This window comes from Bos javanicus, chromosome 20, assembly GCF_032452875.1.
Source record: "Bos javanicus breed banteng chromosome 20, ARS-OSU_banteng_1.0, whole genome shotgun sequence".
Lineage (NCBI taxonomy): Eukaryota > Metazoa > Chordata > Mammalia > Artiodactyla > Bovidae > Bos > Bos javanicus.
This window is the reverse complement of record NC_083887.1, coordinates 56671290-56689882: the sequence shown is the minus strand read 5'-3', so window position 1 is coordinate 56689882 and position 18593 is coordinate 56671290. Positions and strand designations below refer to the sequence as shown.

At 43.4% G+C, this 18593-nt stretch overlaps 1 protein-coding gene and 1 long non-coding RNA gene across 4 annotated transcripts in view; one reads left to right on the top strand and one right to left on the bottom strand.

The window, feature by feature from the left end:
* MARCHF11 (membrane associated ring-CH-type finger 11) overlaps positions 1-10244 on the bottom strand; it is a 116551-nt gene extending 106307 nt beyond the window's left edge. The window contains exons 1-2 of the mRNA XM_061393848.1: positions 9420-10244; positions 8077-8232 (exon numbers count right to left, since the gene is read on the bottom strand). Of these exons, the coding sequence (XP_061249832.1) occupies positions 8077-8232; positions 9420-9950 (687 nt within the window). The 5' untranslated portion in view covers positions 9951-10244. The remainder of the gene's footprint in view (positions 1-8076; positions 8233-9419) is intronic.
* Positions 10245-10574: 330 nt separating this feature from the next.
* LOC133233738 (uncharacterized) overlaps positions 10575-18593 on the top strand; it is a 164044-nt gene continuing 156025 nt past the window's right edge. For all 3 annotated transcript variants that reach the window (XR_009731819.1, XR_009731820.1, XR_009731821.1), the window contains exon 1: positions 10575-10938. This is a non-coding gene — a long non-coding RNA (uncharacterized LOC133233738). The remainder of the gene's footprint in view (positions 10939-18593) is intronic.

The following is an 18593-nucleotide window of genomic DNA, read 5'->3' as shown; positions in this document are numbered from 1 at the left end:
CTCTGAACAAAATGCTAGATGAAATCCTTCAACCAGTGACAACCTCAAGAAACCAAGTATGTCACACATGGGTAATTTCACATTCACAGAGTCTTTTTCATGACATTTTAGTTTTTGAAAAGAGCAGATCTGTCTCACTGGAAACCTTTTTTTTTTTATTCTAGGTTTTTAAAAATAGACCCTACTTTTAAGATTTTTTATTTCCTGTGGTCTGAAGAACCAAACATATTTTCCCACGCAGATTCAGAATAGGAGTATGAGGTCAATTTAAGAAGGACTTGAAAATTGACTGTAGGTGGCTAATGGGTAAGCAGTAAATGCAACTTAATTTCCTTAAATCACATTCTCACAACAGAAATATGAACATGACCCCCATGATCTTCTCTATTTTTCTAAAACACTTGCTCATGTGTTCATTCACTCATGCCTACTACAAATATTCACCGAATGCCCACGAAGTGACCATGAAAGTGACTGCCAAGCTACACTCATCTGTGTTACCTCATTTTTTAATAAAATCTGTCCCACAGATTTTTAGGGACAGATTCTTCTTCTACAAGCAGCTGAGTGGAGAGGGCAAGAGAGCAAAGAAGAGAAAGGTGTCAAAAGGAAGATATACTTGAACAAAGCTAGAATGAATGTAGAAAAGCAGACACGTGTGGGAAAGAAAGTTCTGGAGAGTGTCATCCATCAGGACCACATCATCCCTGGTCCTCTCTCCATAAACGATAAAAGCAAGCACCAGTCCACGATACCCTGAAGGGTCTCCATCTTTTTTTTTACTACCGTCTTGGAACCATCTGGCTTTGAAACAGATTGTAAAATTATTGTACACACAGCCCATACAGTAACTAAGATGGCTATAGTAGTAGATGCAGTATAATTTACATGTTTTATTCACTAGAGGATTATTAATCTGTTCTAGTGCAGATTTAACTGTTCAGTGTTTAACTGCAGTAAAATGCAGATCTAAGTGCTTTGAGAATTAGTAAGCAAATGAAACAAAAATCACTTCAAAGGCCAGGGAGATGCCTCATGATATGTTCTTTGTGTATTTTGATATTTTTAATTACCTATTACATACATCAGTTCATGTATTTAAATTTTAACATTTCAGCACTGTTTCTCAGATATTCAGGCATGGTAATGAAAAGCTTCCCCTCGACGTGTCATTTGCTGTGAAACCTACAGAGATGCTAACAAGAGCAACAGAGAAACAGTAAAAGTGGTGTCTTCATGACTTCAGCCATGTTGAATGTATGCAGACATTCTTCATCCATTAAATGCAAATGCCTTGAGTATTTCAACAGACAGCAACGCCGAAGTTCATGCTCCGATGTTTTCCTAATACATTTCCAAAATCACAGTCAATTTTCAATGATAGTTTGTCAGCTTCTCCTACTGCATCAGCTACACCATGAGAACAACTTAAATCACCTCTGAAGGGGGAAATACCCCTTTCACGACAGAGCCCTATTTAGCAAAATAATGATCACGGGGCCCTCAAGAAGTTCATGAAAGGTCTATAAACGCTTTGCACGTAGTCCAGAAGCTGTACCTTAGAACAGTAGCCAACGTGAAGCTGCCTCGTGTCAACTTCATCTCTAATTCAAAACTATCACAATGAATCCCATCAGGAAAAGAACATGGATAAAAATGAAAAATACTCTCATTCCAAGGAGTCGCTCCAATCAGTCTCACTGCTGGAAGAAGACTTGTCGCTGACAGCCCATTATAAGAGCTTCAAGGAGAAGCAGCAGGGGCAGAATAACAAAAATGTTATTGGCTGGTAAAGATGGCTGGGGCCCTGTTATCTATAAAGGCAGGCGGCCCACGCGGCAGTCTCCGACCTACCGCGCAAGCTCTCTGCCAGACGTTGGTGCCCCGAGTAACAGAGGAGGAAGGAAAGCTGATGGATACCAGATTCACGGTGACTGATGCCGGACCACCTGCCTGTGCCCTCTGTGACTGCCCCCACCCCAGGATCTCAGGAGTATCTTCGACCTCCTGCTTATCACACACACCCCAAACTCAAGGCCCTTTCCAGAGCATAAACACGCAATGCCACTCAGTGACACTGGAGGGTACTGCCCTGTGCTTGACCACGAAAAGCATCTCTCCAATTACAAGCAGACTCCAATAAAGACTCGTGGGGAGGGACAGCTGGAGAGTAAATATGCACCCACGGGCTGAGATCATTTTATATCTCACTACATCTGATTTTTTTTATTCCTGATTCCTTCTTTATTTATAATAACCAATCTGGTCAGAAACCTAGGTGGGCTCTGCTAGAAAAAGCAGAGAGTAAACATGCAGGCATAAAGAATGATATGGAAAGAAGAGTCAGTAACTTTATTTTGGTGACAAGAGACTGAAGGAAACAACAGGAACTGTTGGTGGGAGCAAGCGAAGGTCCCCATCTCTTAGCCGACTGAACAAATAAATGTCATCAGAGTCGACATTAAAATGGCACCTATTACCTGCTGGCACTATTCTAAGCATTTTACAGGTATATACATATTTAATCCTCAAAAAATGTATAAAATAGGTGCCATTATTATCTTTTAAAGATGAGCTAACTGAGGCACAAATAGTTAACTAACTCAGCCAAGGTAACATAGCTACTGCCTTCCATTAACATTTTATTTTTCTATCTTTAGGCATTATGGTCCATGTTTTATAGCATGTCTAAAGTTTGCCATACAATTCTGCATCTAGTAAATGTTCTCTCTTCAAACATCTCTAGTTCTTGAAAAAGTACTGAAAGCATTCATAAAGCTAAATATACTTGCTTAATTAATTTAAAATATCACCAACATCTCAAAATAAATTTGATCTTATATGTTCTTAGATTGCACTAATTTTATACCACAGTATGAGATTCAAAACAGAATTAGCTTTTACTCTTAAAATTATCATTAATGCATCATCTTGAATATGGTAATCAATAAAAGAGATTCTGCAAGGAGGTAGTAGGAACGTAAATGCATGTTAATTACTTCTAATGTCTTAATTAGCTCCTACTGCTAATGATACAGTAATTAAGATTTAAATATATTCTACAGGCTACATCAGATTTCTGTTGGGTCATGTTGATGAGCATCACTAAAAGCTCACAAAATGGGGAGGTTTACACCCAAATTCTCAAAGAATTCTAATCTCAATGAGAAAAACAAGTAGAACTAAGGTTTTAGACTCACTGCAACATGTTTCCTGCATACACATGTGCTTCCTGGTTAGCTGCTCCTTTCCTTCTCTGTCCCCACATCTCTCTGGGCACCAAGAGGAGCATCATGGCAACAGTCACTTCTGAAAGTGCTTTAGTGGATACATCGAGCACTGCCGATAGAGTCCAACTCCCATCCATTTTTTAACTTTCTTTATTTCTCATCCCTGAAAGGGGAGTTATGGTGGTACACGTTGACCGATCTGGACCTGATGAGGACCAAATGCAAACACCAGTGTAGGTAGATGGCACCATTTTAGAAGCTATCTCACACAGGGAATTAAAGATGTCCACTCTTTTTAAAGAAGGGCAGGCTCCAGAGGTGAAGTCTATTTTTCCTTCTCTTGAATCTGGTTGGTCCTCTGATTTGCTTCAATCAAGGGAATGCAGCAGACATAAAACCATGTCACTTCCAAGGCTGGGTCATAACAGACCTGTAACTTTTATGCTCCTGGAATCCAATCATCACACCCAAATGACACACAGAAAGGAGTGAAGCACCAGCTGACACCCCCCAACTGAGCTTACAACCAACAACCAGCACAAGTCAATTCAGTTCGGTTCAGTCACGCAGTCCTGTCCGACTCTTTGTGACCCCACGGACTGCAGCATGCCCGGCCTCCTTGTCCATCACCAACTCCCGGAGTTTACTCAAACTCATGTCCATTGAGTCAATCAAGTCAAATAAAGATACCCTTCTCGGATGTTCCCATCCAGTCAAACCTCACGGCTCCAGAATGATGCCATATATCGAGAGGAACCTCCCAACTGATCTCAGTCAACCCACAGACTCTTAAGAGATAATAAATGATGGATGTTGTTTAAACCACTAAGTGTGTGAGGTAGTTTGTTAAACAGCAATAGATGAAGCCTTTCTAGACCATCATCAAGACTCAGGCTGAAACCAGTGCCTGCTTGACTCAGCAAAACACAGGATAAGTCGCGATGAACCCAGAAACATCAGGATGGCTATGATGAAGTTGAGAAGAACACTTTCCAACCAGGGCACAGTGGCTAAGGCCATGGACCTCAGAGCCTCAGACTGTTTGAATCTCAGCTTTGTCTTTTACTATATATGAGTGTAGTAAAAGGTACTCAACTATGCTGTACCTCAGTTTCCTTTTGTATAAAATAGAGATAATATTATCTACCTCATAAGTTTATTTTGAAGATTAAACATCAGTAATAGTATATGTAAAGCACTTAGAACAGTGCCTGGCACAAAGTAAGTGTTCAGTAAATGCTTTCTCTTACTAGTATTACTTAATGTTTTTCCCTTCTACATCCAAGTAACTATGCACTCACAGCTATGGGAGGGCTCACTATTTAAAATGAAGGGGTTCAGAAAGTGCAAGGGAAGGACATGATACGGTTCCTGTTTGATCCTATACCGTGAGGAAATGGATCTCTGCCATGTCATAAAAATATGAGTGCGACAAATGCTAAATTTGATTAGCTTCACACCAGAGGAAACCAAAACTCAGAGTAAATTCTCAGTGTGTGGGTCATCAATAACAGATATGTCAGTCAATCATTCAAATTTTATCTGAGGATAATCTGTTCCTAGGTATTGCAATCTATGCTATGGGAACCTTATAACTGAGTTCTGTTCATTAAGAGTACTGAGCTTTATAAGCATATACTCCAGTCCTGGAAAGTTGTGTTTTCAGGCATGATCTGAACTATCATCATCGTACTCGTACCAATTTTGTTTCTAAATATTATTTTGTGGTTCACTGGAACAAACAGGTCAGGCCACCAGATCAGTTCAGATCAGATCAGTCGCTCAGTCATGTCTGACTCTTTGTGACCCCATGAATCGCAGCACGCCATGCCTCCCTGTCCAGCACCAACTCCCAGAGGTCACTCAGACTCACATCCATCAAGTCAGTGATGCCATCCAGCCATCTCATCCTCTGTCATCCCCTTCTCCTCCTGCCCCCAATCCCTCCCAGCATCAGAGTCTTTTCTAGTGAGTCAACTCTTCACATGAGGTGGCCAAAGTACTGGAGTTCCAGCTTTAGCATCATTCTTTCCAAAGAAATCCCAGGGCTGATCTCCTTCAGAATGGACTGGTTGGATCTCCTTGCAGTCCAAGGGACTCTCAAGAGTCTTCTCCAACACCACACTTCAGAAGCATCAATTCTTCAGTGCTCAGCCTTCTTCACAGTCCAACTCTCACATCCATACATGACCACAGGAAAAACCATAGCCTTGACTAGCCAGACCTTTGTTGGCAAAGTAATGTCTCTGCTTCTGAATATGCTATCTAGGTTGGTCATAACTTTCCTTCCAAGGAGTAAGCGTCTTTTAATTTCATGGCTGCAGTCACCATCTGTAGTGATTTTGGAATCCAGAAAAATAAAGTCTGACACTGTTTCCACTGTTTCCCCATCTATTTCCCATGAAGTGGTGGGACCGGATGCCATGATCTTCGTTTTCTGAATGTTGAGCTTTCAGCCAACTTTTTCACTCTCCACTTTCACTTTTATCAGATTATGACAATATTTGCACATATCATAATAAAATTAATCCTAAATGTATTAATTAGTAATACCAGGTTAGCTTTTGGTTTTTGGCTGTTTTTTGTTCCCCTTGATTTTTCAGTCATATTACATACACACTTTGGGGACTTGTTTTTGTTAAAATAACCATCGATTTTTAAAATGAAGCAAAACTACTTATTTTTTAAATGAAGCAAAATACAGTAATAATCTATACTGCTACAGGTTTAGAATTAGTAAATATCATTTCGCCCCAACTCTCTGTCTCTTCTCTATTTTAAAATTATATCAAGTACCTATTTATATTTACTTTAGAATTAACCACACCAAGCGAATTAATATATAGTGGCATAAGTTGAAGTTTTTTAAATACTTAGCAATCTATATCAGCTCTGGAACATCTGACCATTGCACTTCTCATGGGACTTTTCACTGGAGCCTCAAAGCTCTCCATTTCTCATCTCCACACATTCTATTCATAAAATTATTATAGATTCAATTATACTACTCATATCCTGTTATTTGGGCATGGTTCCCTCTGCTTTTCAAGACAATTATGACAGATCTATAAATCGATACCCAAGTAGGTCAATCAGTTAGTGGTTCTGAGAAAATATGTCAGGTTTGTGCCTATCTTTACCATCGTCATCATTCATTCACATTAGTTATTCATCTTCTTTCCAAATTATTTACCAGCCTTAGGTCAGCTTGAGAAAATTCATAGTTTTATTTCATGCCAGCTAATCATGCCTTAAATGGTGAGTAACAGAAATGCAAATTAAAAGACACTTACTCCTTGGAAAGAAAGTTATGACCAACCTAGATAGCATATTAAGCAGAGACATTACTTTGCCAACAAAGGTCCATCTAGTCAAGGCGATGGTTTTTCCAGTGGTCATATATGGATGTGAGAGTTGGACTGTGAAGAAAGCTGAGTGCCAAAGAATTGATGCTTCTGAAGTGTGGTGTTGGAGAAGACTCTTGAGAGTCCCTTGGACTGAAAGGAGATCCAACCAGTCCATTCTAAAGGAGATCAGTCCTGGGTGTTCATTGGAAGGACTGATGCTGAAGCTGAAACTCCAGTACTTTGGCCACCTCATGCAAAGAGTTGACTCATTGGAAAAGACCCTGATGCTGGGAGGGATTGGGGGCAGGAGGGGAAGGGGACGACAGAGGATGAGATGGCTGGATGGCATCACCGACTCGATGCACGTGAGTTTGGGTAAACTCTGGGAGTTGGTGATGGACAGGGAGGCCTGGCATGCTGCAATTCATGGGGTCGCAAAGAGTCGGACACGACTGAGCGACTGAATTGAACTGAACTGAATTCAGCTTCCATATTCCTACTGCCATCACTAACAATTCCATCTATTTTATATTGCTAAATGCAAACTAAATTTGGTAATTTAAAGTGAAACAGGGAACATGGGACTTTATTACTTTCTCACCCTCTTAACTTTCAGTTCCTCTTCCTTTTCCTTCCATTATCTCCTTCATTTCTATGTTTTGAACCTACTCTTTTATATTGGCTAAACTTCAATCCTATGTCACTATAAGATCTTATCAATTACACACTATTCTGCTTCAGTCTAAGATGTCTTTCTTAGTATTATTTTACATCTCACAAGTCTATTCCAAGAACCTGAATCTGTTCTACCATTAAAAAAAAAAAAAAGCTTATCTCTCCAGGAATTTTTGTCTGGTTATGAGCATTATGTGATCATGTGATTATGCACTAAAAGTTCTAAGAATATATAAGATTTCAGTAATATTATTGAGAGCAAATGTTGGGAATACTTCTGCATCCACTGTGTAGTTGAACAGAGCAATGAATGAAAGTAGCCAAAATAAAACTGTGGAAAAATACTCATGAAAAAAACAAGGCTGGTTAAGTGAAAAAATGGCTCAGATTAGAAATAATGGGTTCCACCAAAGTTTCCAGATTAGTAAAGTTTTGCTTTACTTGCATCTATCTCCTGTAAATGGAGCCCATTTAGAGTTTCAATGCTTAAATTAACAAAATACTACTAAAATAATTTGTGTAACATTTCTAATTAATAAAATTGAATTAACTGGAGTATTTTTTTTACCAACTTGCCCGTTTATAAACTAGGATGAGTATAATTTCATCCATAAACAACCAATTAATAAAGTAAGCCATTTGAATAAAAATGGCTTTGGAGTTTCTCAGATAAAAATGTCACAGACTTCTCAAAGAACATCTCTACAAATTCTAAATCTTGGTTTTAGTGTGATTTGCATAGAATATGTTAAGTAGCATATGCAGATATCCTCATGCTTAGTAGCAAAATGACTTCGAGGGAAGGAAATGTCACAACAGTTTACCTGGCAGGGTTGCTTCATTTTAATGGCTGTGACATGGTATCTGTAACAGCAGAGTTCGCAGGTCCAGGAACCCCTCTCACTGATCCATTTTAGCAAGCACAGCTGATGTGTATACCGAACGGACCCATCACATCGGCAGGGGTTCAACAGCTCCCCCTGAAAAGAAAACAACTCAGCATGAATCTTTATGTTTGTGTTTCTGTTTTAAAAACCCAACACTTGCTTTCTTTTCTTGCAAAGCCATTTACTCAGAAGGATACAAGCATCAAACACTATCTTAGAAAATGAAATTAAAATTTTATATCTCTGGTGGGAATGAAACTAAAGTCTTAAAACTATTTCAAAGATATTACTTAGAGTCATGACATAAATGTTCTACCAACATACAAAATGTCTGCAAGATATAGCTCTCAATACCCTTGGGGGAAAGCTGTACTATTAAATCTCTTTAATAACTTTTAAGTGGATGGTCAGATGCATTTCCTCTGCAGTTATTCTTAATCATTGCTAAAGAAGAAATGCATGCCATCCCAGAAAGTAGCTTGCAATAGCATTATGCTTTTTTTTTTTTTCTAAATGTAGCATCATAAATATTGACTTAGGGCACTATATTCCTGAAAGCCTACATGTTCTTATGCAATTTCCTTACTTATAAAAATACTAAACCTAATGTTTTCTGAGACCACACATTTCATAAGAGAGACGTATATCCTGTTTCCCCAGCGATTACTTGCTTATAAGTTTGCATGCACTTCTGACGGAGTTAATAATTTCAGAATTGTGTTTCTAATCAAGTACATTGTTAGCTAAATAGGCTTTCTTTTACAAGATCAAAGTCCATTTTTATTTGTCCTATTAAAAACTCTAACATGCCTTTCACATCAGTGAGACTGAGTCACCAAAATTTGCAATAAGGAAAGACTCTGCCCTTTTTGGTTTTGAAATGACTCACTCCCTGTTTGTGCTCTAAGGCTATCTGCCTCACGATACACTTGTAGATAAAGGAATATAGGTTGGTTTCTATGTATAAACCAAATCCATTTAGTAATTCACAAAAGAGATACTTATAGCATTACCACTAAAACACCTGAGGAGTGTGTAACTGCAAAACCAAGTAGAAAAAAAAAAAAGTGTAGACCAAATCAAGCACTATTCGCCACCGGGACAAGGTTATTTGCCTTTGCAGGAAAGGGACATTAGGTAGCCGCCACGCAACCGCTCAGCCCCGGAACCCAGAAGCGGACGCTGTCCGTGGTGCTGAAAGCCGGCCATCCGGACCGGGAGCCAGCCCAGCCCTTCCCGAGCCCACCTCCCTCTGCCCCAGCGTCCCCCCCGGGTCTCACCTGCTCGGCGCCCTGGAAGCAGATCTTGCAGATGGGCTGGTGGTGCTGATGCTGGTGCCCGGCGCGATGGTCGCCGCCGCCGCCGCTGCTGCTGCTGCGGCTGCTACACACCGAGCGCGTCTCGGGCTGGTCGCCTGCGCCCCGCCGCTCGCCCTCCCCACCCGCGCCGGCCTCGGGCTCCCCGGGGCCGCCCTTCCCTGCCGCCGCCTCGGGGACCGTTGCCTCCGGAAGGTGCCTCGGACCTTCGCCAGAGTCGCCGGCCGCCGACACCTCCTGCCCTGCCGGCGGCGGCGGCAGCTCCTCGGCGCCCCGGTGCCGCGGAACCACCTCCGCGGGCGGCTCGTCGGGCCCCGCGCGGCGCTCAGGGGACGCGGGCGGCGCTGGCAGGTAGCGAGGGGGCGCGGGGCCCGAAGCCGGCTCTCCTGGCGGCGGCGGCGGGGGAGGCGGCGGGGGAGGCGACGGGGGTGGCTCGGAGTCCCCGCTCTCCGCCTCACGGCGCCGGCCGCCGCTGTGGCCGCCCTCAAAGCTCATGGTGGTGCCGCCGCCGCCCTCCTGCCAGCCCGGCGAGCGGGCCCGGCTCGGGCTGCGGGCTAAGGGAGAACGGAGGAGGAAGGGAAGGAAGAGGGGGCTGGCGGAGGGTGGTGACGGGGGCCCGGGCGCCTGGGACTGAGGGGCGGGACGGGGAGGGAACGCGGAGGGTCCGGCGGCGGCGGAGGCTGCTGCTCCGCGGAGCCGCGGGCTCGGCTCTGATGGAGGCGGTGCCCGATTCGGCAGCGCGAGAGAGCGGCGCGGCCCGGGGGGGTGTCGGGGGGGAGCGAGGGCGGGGGACCCGGGAACCAGGGGAGGGGGAGGAGCCGCGCCGCGGAGGGGATGGGCCCAGGAGGAGGTATTCGGCGGGAGCCGGCGCCGGGCGGTAGGTGGGGAGGAGCCGGAGGTCGTTCCGGGGGATGGGGAAGGGGAAGGGGCCGGGGTGGGGGGCGAGCGCAAACCCCGGGTGAGGTGCGGAGACGGCGGGCCGGCTGGAATTGGGGGGAGGCGGGTGGGGGAATCCCTGGGCCGCCTCCCGCGACCCCGCCCCGGGGCCGCTCACGTCTGTTCCGGGGCGGATTACCCCTCTCGGAACCGCGCAGCACTGCGGCTCCGGTGGGTGGCGGGAGGCGGGGTTGGGGGGGAGGGTCGGGGGCCACCGGGTCCAGAAACCGTTACCGGACGGCCAGGGGGATGCCCGCGGGACGGGGCAGGGGCGATCGAACCCAAGACCGGCGTGGGAATGGAGGGGGGGCGGGGGGCTCGCGACACTGCTGCCCTTAGCGCGCCCCAGCTGCCCCCTAAGCAGGGGACGAAGGAAAGGGCGCGCGGGGCCCTGGGGACTAACGGATGCTCCCCCTAGATCGCTTCCAGCCCCCTGAGCCCTCTCCCTCAAGGGAAGGGCACACTCACTGACCCTCCGGAGCCTCCAAAACAGGTCACTGAAACCTGCATCTTCCTTCTCTGCCCCCCTCGCCCTCTCCCTCCTGCAGTGAGTATCCTGGTTTATTTGAAAATATTCTGGTGACATTGTAAATATCATGTCCTACAGTGGTTCCTCCTAGTGAACCCTGATACCACGTTTCTGTGGTGGGTGGTCTCTTTCATCCTTGCCACAGAAAGGACTCAAATGACACCTCTCTTGCAGAAGTTGCTGCAGCAGTGGATTTCGATTTTATGCACCCCGAAGCCAGCCAGTTTCTCTGGAACTCCCCTCCGAAAAACCTCCTCTTCCTGCAGGGCAACAAACTCAGTTCTTTTCTGAAAATAAACTACCTCACCTGCAGGGAACTAGACTGGGGGGGGGGGGGGGGGAACCGGTGCACATGCCGAAGCTTCCAAATTTGTACAGTGTAAAATCACAAAGCCATGGATTTATATACTGCAATGTGTCTATTCAGAGCATCGGTTCTTTTCACTAGTGTAACACTTTGATGTCTTTGACACAACTGACTTGCTCTCCAGTCGGTCGTTTTTGGCTGCATTTCATAGCTGTAGAGCCAGGATCAGACAGGCAAAGTTACTTGTTCAAGGTCACAGAACTATTAACAAAGAACTTTTGAGCTCCCTGACTCCACAGATTTTCTGACTCAAACACTGAATGATTTTTCCCCCAATTCTGTTTCCTGCCTTCTAAAACAATATTGTATTAATAATACATGGCATGTTTGGTGGCACTGACTTCCATTAATAGCTAGATGTTCTTGAATGATTAAGATAAATTACCAGCCTAATTTAATTTTTCCACTATACATTTGGCAGTAAGAAGTATATCTGGTTTGAAAAAAATAGTCCAGCTCTTTCAACAGAAATTGGTTTGGTTGGAAAGCAGAGAAGGAAGTAGTAAAAAAGAAGTCAAGAATGCTTTGTCACAAGTGATTCCAAATGAGAGTTCCCAGAGATGTCCTCTAACATTTAGCCTCCTCTGACTAGCTTGTTTTCGGTAGCAGAATGGCAAGCAGCAAGCACATTTAAAAAATAGTAATAATCCTTGAATGCCCTAGGAACTTATCACACTGAAGAAATATGATTGTAGATAATGCTTTCATTTTCTGTCTTCACCTGTCAAAATGACATTGCACAAAACTGTACACTGCCACAAGTCATAATATGATCATAAGCCTTAATCCTAAATTCTTCAATTAAAAGTTGTCTAAATTGTTTTTTAACCCCCTAAATAATTCAGTTTACAACTAATACATTTCTCCCAAATATGACACAGTCCATCATTATTTGCAGAACAGCATATAAAAGCTGTGAGTTCTGGATAAACAATGTGCAATGACTCAGGCAGCAAAGTAACATGGATAAAAGAGTAAACTGGCCACAATGCTAGATGTGTTCTTTCATTTGATTGTTGAAAAATAACTCTGGTAAGAGAAAAATAACTTTCATTATGATGATGAGTAGCCATGTAAAAATATTATTTGCTAGCATCTGCCTGGTGGGCTGCCGTCTATGGGGTCGCACAGAGTCAGACATGACTGAAGTGACTTAGCAGTAGCAGCAGCAGTGACCTCCAAAGCTGACCTTAACAAAGGGAAACTTGTTTGTAATATTCAGTTAACTCGGTGAGTCTTCAATGGATCAAGGAAAAAAATACCTTTGTAACCTTGGCTGCATCCTCTGCCATGAATATATAAAAACAATGGAGTGTACTGAAAGGATAAACCACTCTCAGCTGCTGGCACCCAAGTAGGAGAGCTGACGGAGAGACACAGACATCACATAAAGAACCACAGGGCACCCACAGCCACCAACAGCCATCCAATGGCTGATGTGCATCCACCAACTAAGAAATGGATGAAGAGAGAGGCAATTCTACCAATCTGAGCAAACAGAGAAAGGCACATCCAACCTATACAAAGGAAGAGAAAGATCTAAGTAATACAGGTAATGCTTGAAAAGTCTCCATCCTTATGTTTTTCCCCACCCCACCCACCCATATGTGCAGAGTTACACTTACCTTTACCAAAAGAGGTCTTTCATTATGAACATGCAAACTCTTTAGCCACCAGGAGTCTCTTGAGCTGAATCCAAGGATGGAAGAGAGATGGAAGAGCCCCAGGCAAGTATGTCCCAAAAATTTCTTTGGTGATATTAATGGATATCTGTACGATTTTCTCCTTGAACTTCCCTGTGACCACATCTTGAAGCTGTTCCCTGAAGTCACCTCGGGATATTAGGTAGAAAACAATTCAAGCTACACTAGGTCAGAGTTGTTTTTCAGGAATGACTTTGAAGCTACACTAGGTGTGATGACCTTGATCTGTCCTCCAATAGAGTTAGCCTGAAGAGCTCTTTAAAACTGCCTTTCAGATGGACCTAGAGATTATCATGCTAAGTGAAGTCAGACAGAGATAAATACATGACATCACTTACATGTGGAATCTAAAAAAGATACAAATGAACTTATTTACAAAACAGAATATAGGCTCACAGACATAGAAAACAAACTTATGGTTACCACAGGGGAAGTTGATAGGGGGCGGGGAAGGAACAAATTAAGAATCCAGGGTTAACAGATGCAAAGGACTGTATATAAATGCGTAAACAACAAAGACTTACTTTATATCACAGGGAACTATTAATATATTCAGTATCTTGTAATAGTAGAAAAGAATCTGAAAAAGAATATATATGTATGTATATGCATATATACATATACGAACATGCCTCTATATATGTATATAAATACATAATATATCTGAATCACTTTGCTGTACACCTGAAACATTGTAAATCAAGTATACTTCAATGAAAAATATTTAAAAGTTGCCTTTCAATTAAGTTTAACTTTTAGAGATGTTCCAAAATTGTTGACTTGGCATCTTTGGGGTGTATTTATTAATCTCTGTGGTCATTGAGTACAGTACAGAGAATTCTCAATTGTCTTCAAATATCTGAGAGAAAAGTAGTTAAGAACTCAGTATATTATAGAGCAACGAGGTTATGTTGTGTGAGTGGGAGGGTAATTTTAAAGAGGAGAGTCAAGTGCAATCTGTAGGTTGCAAGTTGGAGAAGGAAATGGCAACCCACTCCTGTGTTCTTGCCTGGAGAACCCCAAGGACAGGGGAGCCTGGTGGGCTGTCGTCCATGGGGTCGCATAGAGTCGGACACGACTGAAGCGACTTAGCAGCAGCAGCAGCAGTAGGTTGCAAGTCCTTGGGGCAGAGAACAGCTTCATTGTATGCTAGAAATGAAGCAGAGTCAGCACCATACCACACAATGCCATGTACAGAAAAGTCGACAACTTATATCCCATATTCTAATCTCTTTACTGAATTCCAAACTTCTGTGTCAAATTGCCACTATGACTGCTCTACATAGATACCTAAGAGTATTCCAAACTAACCCAGTCCAAAAGCAAACAACCCCAAACCTGCCCATCTCCCGATCTTCATCATAACCAGTAAACCAATTCTTCACTCATCCAGGTACTTAAGCCAAAATCCTTGGAGTCATCCTTTAATTGTTCAGCTCATACAGTCAGTGTGGCAAAAAATTCTCTCATATGTGCATTTTTTATACTTCAAAGTTCACTGCTTTTCACCTCTGTTCCCACCATCCCAGTTCAAACCACCATGATAAGCCAGGTTTATCAAAATAGTCTCCTGTCACCTGCTTCTCATTCTTGAGTCTGTGGCCTACAGCAGCCTGGATGATCCAGTTCAAGTGAAAGTCCAATCACGTTATCGCCCTGCTTGGTACCCACCAGTGGCTTCCCATCACTCTTGGTGCAAATGTCAAAAATCTTAGCATGCCCTACAAATCCTCAGTGTAGCTCCTGGCTACATCTCTAAAGACATCTATCTCTATATCCTCTCCACCATCCTCTCCTGGTCCTTATTATTCATTCCTGCCATGCTGGCCTCCTTGCTACACCCCAAGTAGACTCCCTTCTCACTCTTCATCCAGTTATAATGGCTCACTCCCTCACTCAGATCTGTGCTCTGAGACACTTCAACAGAAAGACTTTCCTCAACCTTCTGAACTGAAATAGAACCCTTCACCCCCATTTTAACTCTAACCTTTGCCCAGTTTTATACTTTCCTAAGTTGACTTACTGCTATGTATATATTTACATAATGTGCACTTATTTCGCTTGCTTTTTTTTTCTTATCTAATATGTGGATCACTGGAATGCTGCTGCTGCTGCTGCTGCTAAGTCACTTCAGTCGTGTCCGACCCTGTGCGACCCCATAGATGGCAGCCCACCAGGCTCCCCCGTCCCTGGGATTCTCCAGGCAAGAACACTGGAGTGGGTTGCCATTGCCTTCTCCAATCACTGGAATAGTTTCCCACTATTGAATTCCAGACTTCTGTGTCACTGCCCCACTGGAACACTTGCTCTGTTGAAGACTGTCCTTGTTTGCTGCTCTATCCTCAGTGCCTAGAACAGTGCCTGGACAGAGGAGTGTTCGGTCAATCTTATAGAACAAATATATGAATAATTTGGGGCTTCTGTGGTGGCTCAGACAGTAGAGAATCTGCCTGCAATGCAGGAGATTCAGGTTTGGTCGGGAATATCCCCTGGAGGAGGTCATGGCAACCCACTCCAGTATTCTTGTTGGGAAAATTCCACAGACAGAGGAACCTGGTAGGCTACAGTCCATGGGGTCACAAAGAGTGAGACAAGACAGCGACTTTCACTTACTCGCAGTTTCACTCACAGGCAGTTGAGCAGGTGACTATTAATCAGCTTTCTTGTTTAAGGTACTGTGCAGCTGGCTAAACCACAGTTTCCAGGTGGGAATGAAATCTGTAGGACAAGGAAGGACACAGTCACAGAATTTTGGTGCATTCAATGTGATGCCATTTTTTCCCATTTCTTAGCCAAATTACCTAAAATTATTATTTTCCTTAGAAATTTTTTATTTGCTGCCTAATTTGTCATTTGCTACTAGGCATATTACGTCAAACTCTTGATTGACCCAATATGAAGATATAAGAAATTTAAAAACACACACAATTGGTCTTAAGGGAAAGTGAAAGCATATGGATGGATGGTATCCATGTCTGAGCAATTTCATTGACCATCCATCATGCTCCTCTTTTGATTTTATACTACACTGCATTCCAATGTGTGTTGATTCAACCTGTAGGTTTCCTACCATACTTTCTTTCAATCCTTCTGTCTTTGTCTCTTGCATCTCTCCCCTGTTCTCTGTCCCTGCTGGCTCTTCCACTCATAAAGGCTTCCATATCCAAGCCGACCAGCCAGTCCCCTCTCTACCCTTACTAGATGCCTTAATCTTCACCAGCTTCCTTTGACCTGGCATTTCTCCAAGAAGTTGGCATCTTCTCTGAAAGCTCACTGATATTTAAACTCTGTATAAAGAGCTCTCAAAGCTATATTAGCTTCCTGTGCTTTGGTTGGTCACTCAGTCGTGTCCTACTCTTTGCGACCCCATGGACTGCAGCACACCAGGTTTACCTGTCCATCACCAACTCCCAGAGCTTGCTCAAATTCATGTCCATCAAGTCAACGATGCCATCCAAACATCTCATTCTCTGTCATCCCCTTCTCCTCCTGCCTTCAATCTTTCTCAGCATCAGGGTCTTTTCTAAGCAGTCAGTTCTTCGCATCAGGTGGCCAAAGGATTGGAGTTTCAGCATCAGTCCTTGGACTGGTGGATCTCCTTGCAGTCTAAGGGACTCTCAAGAGTCTTCTCCAACACCACAGTACAAAAGCACCAATTCTTCGGCACTCAGCTTTCTTTATGGTCCAACTCTCACATCCATACATGACTACTAGAAAAACCATAGCTTTGACTAGAGAACTTAGCTTTGAAAAAGCATAGCTTAGAGAACTTCAAAACAATAAAATAACACCTTAAAGGCATTTTTGATTTGTAAAGGATCATATTGAATTTTTTACAATTTCAAAAATAACCAAGCATTATTTTCTTCCTTGGTGTCCTTACCTTTAACTTGGAAATACAGAAGGGCTTTTTACCTGACAGGTTGAAGACATATAAATATGTTCCATCACTGTGTACACTGGAAATTCTAAACCTGACTGACATCTGGAACGCAACTGAATCAGCATGACCTGACAGAGCTACCCAAGCTTTACAAGGATCTTGAATAAAAATCAGCTCTGATTCCCCTCTGCTGAAAATCATCTGTTTTTCAACCAAACTCACATATTAAATATGATTTTTATGACCTCTATTATATTATACCTTGCCTTGAGACTAGGCATGCAACTTATCTGCATCTATTTTTTCTTATGCTAGATTGTAACCTACTTGTAGTTTGAGCCTATTTAAATGAATCTTTTATCTGCATATACTATGACCGCTGACACTTAAAAGTGAAAATGAAAGTTGCTCAGTCTGGAATTCTCCAGACCAGAATACTGGAGTGGGTAGCCTTTCCCTTCTCTAGGGGAATCTTCCCAATCCGGGGATCGAACCCAGGTCTCTTGCATTGCAGGCGGATTCTTTACCAGCTGAGCCACAGTAGGAGTTCAATAAATGTGTACTAAATAAGTAAATGGGCTTCCCTGGTGGCTCAGCTGTAAAGAATCCACCTTCAATGCAGAAGACACATATTTGATCCCTGGGTCAGGAAGATCCCCTGGAGAAGGAAATGGCAACCCACTCCAGTATTCTTGCCTGGGAAATCCCATGGGCAGAGGAGCCTGGCAGGCTATAGTCCATGGGGTTGCAAAAGAGTCAGATACAACTTAGCGACTAAACAACAACAAATTAGTAAATATTAACAGAAACTTTGGGTCAAAAAAATGACCATTTACTTGTTAAAAGTTATTGATAGGGAGACTTCCCTGGTGGCCTAGTGGGTAAGACTCCACTCTCCCCATGCAGGGGACCAGGTTCAACACGTGGTCTGGGAACTGCATCCCACATGCAACAACAGGAAACATGCAAGGATGCTGTGCCGCAGCTTGGCTTCAGTCTTTCCTGCTGAAGCATTCCTGACTTGAATCCTGGTTTCTCTGCTCATGGAATCCTAGGGTCTCTACTTTTCCCACAGGGCCTCTCCCTAGAATGGGATCACTGGTCTGTTTCCCTGTATCTTAGAAAAGTACATGTTCTGACAAAAAGGGCAGGCAGCTCCATGTTTATACCAGGTCACCAATTTCATCCCCAATTCAACTTCAATCCACCCCTTTTCCAGACACTAAGGTTTTCAGGAAAGGACCATGACTGACTGTCTTGACGAGGAGCTTTTGACTAGTCACTGAAGCACCTTCAACAGAATTAGGTGGTTATGGGTAAACAGCAACTCCTCAAAAGAAGAACAATGTTGCTCTCAGGGGAATGGCTGCTTGGCAGACACTACCAGATGCCAACTCCCCCCACATTGGAATTTGACGTCTAGCCCATACAGTTACAGTACTTGTGAGATCCTTCCTCCTGTCCAGCTGAGCTCTGGAACTTAGACCCTCCACAGCTAAGCCAACACCACCAGACTACAAGCCAAATGATACAGAAGCGCACAACTGAGAGTGATAAACTGCAGCTATAAGCACGGGTTCTTAAATGCAGGCAGTTTTAAATAAGTGGAAACTCAATACAGTTAAAGAAAAATAACTTTTGATATCATGAGCATGAGTTCAGCATGCTGGGCGGTGTGTGTGTGTGTGTGTGCCCACATGTCTGTGTGGTGAGGGGATAA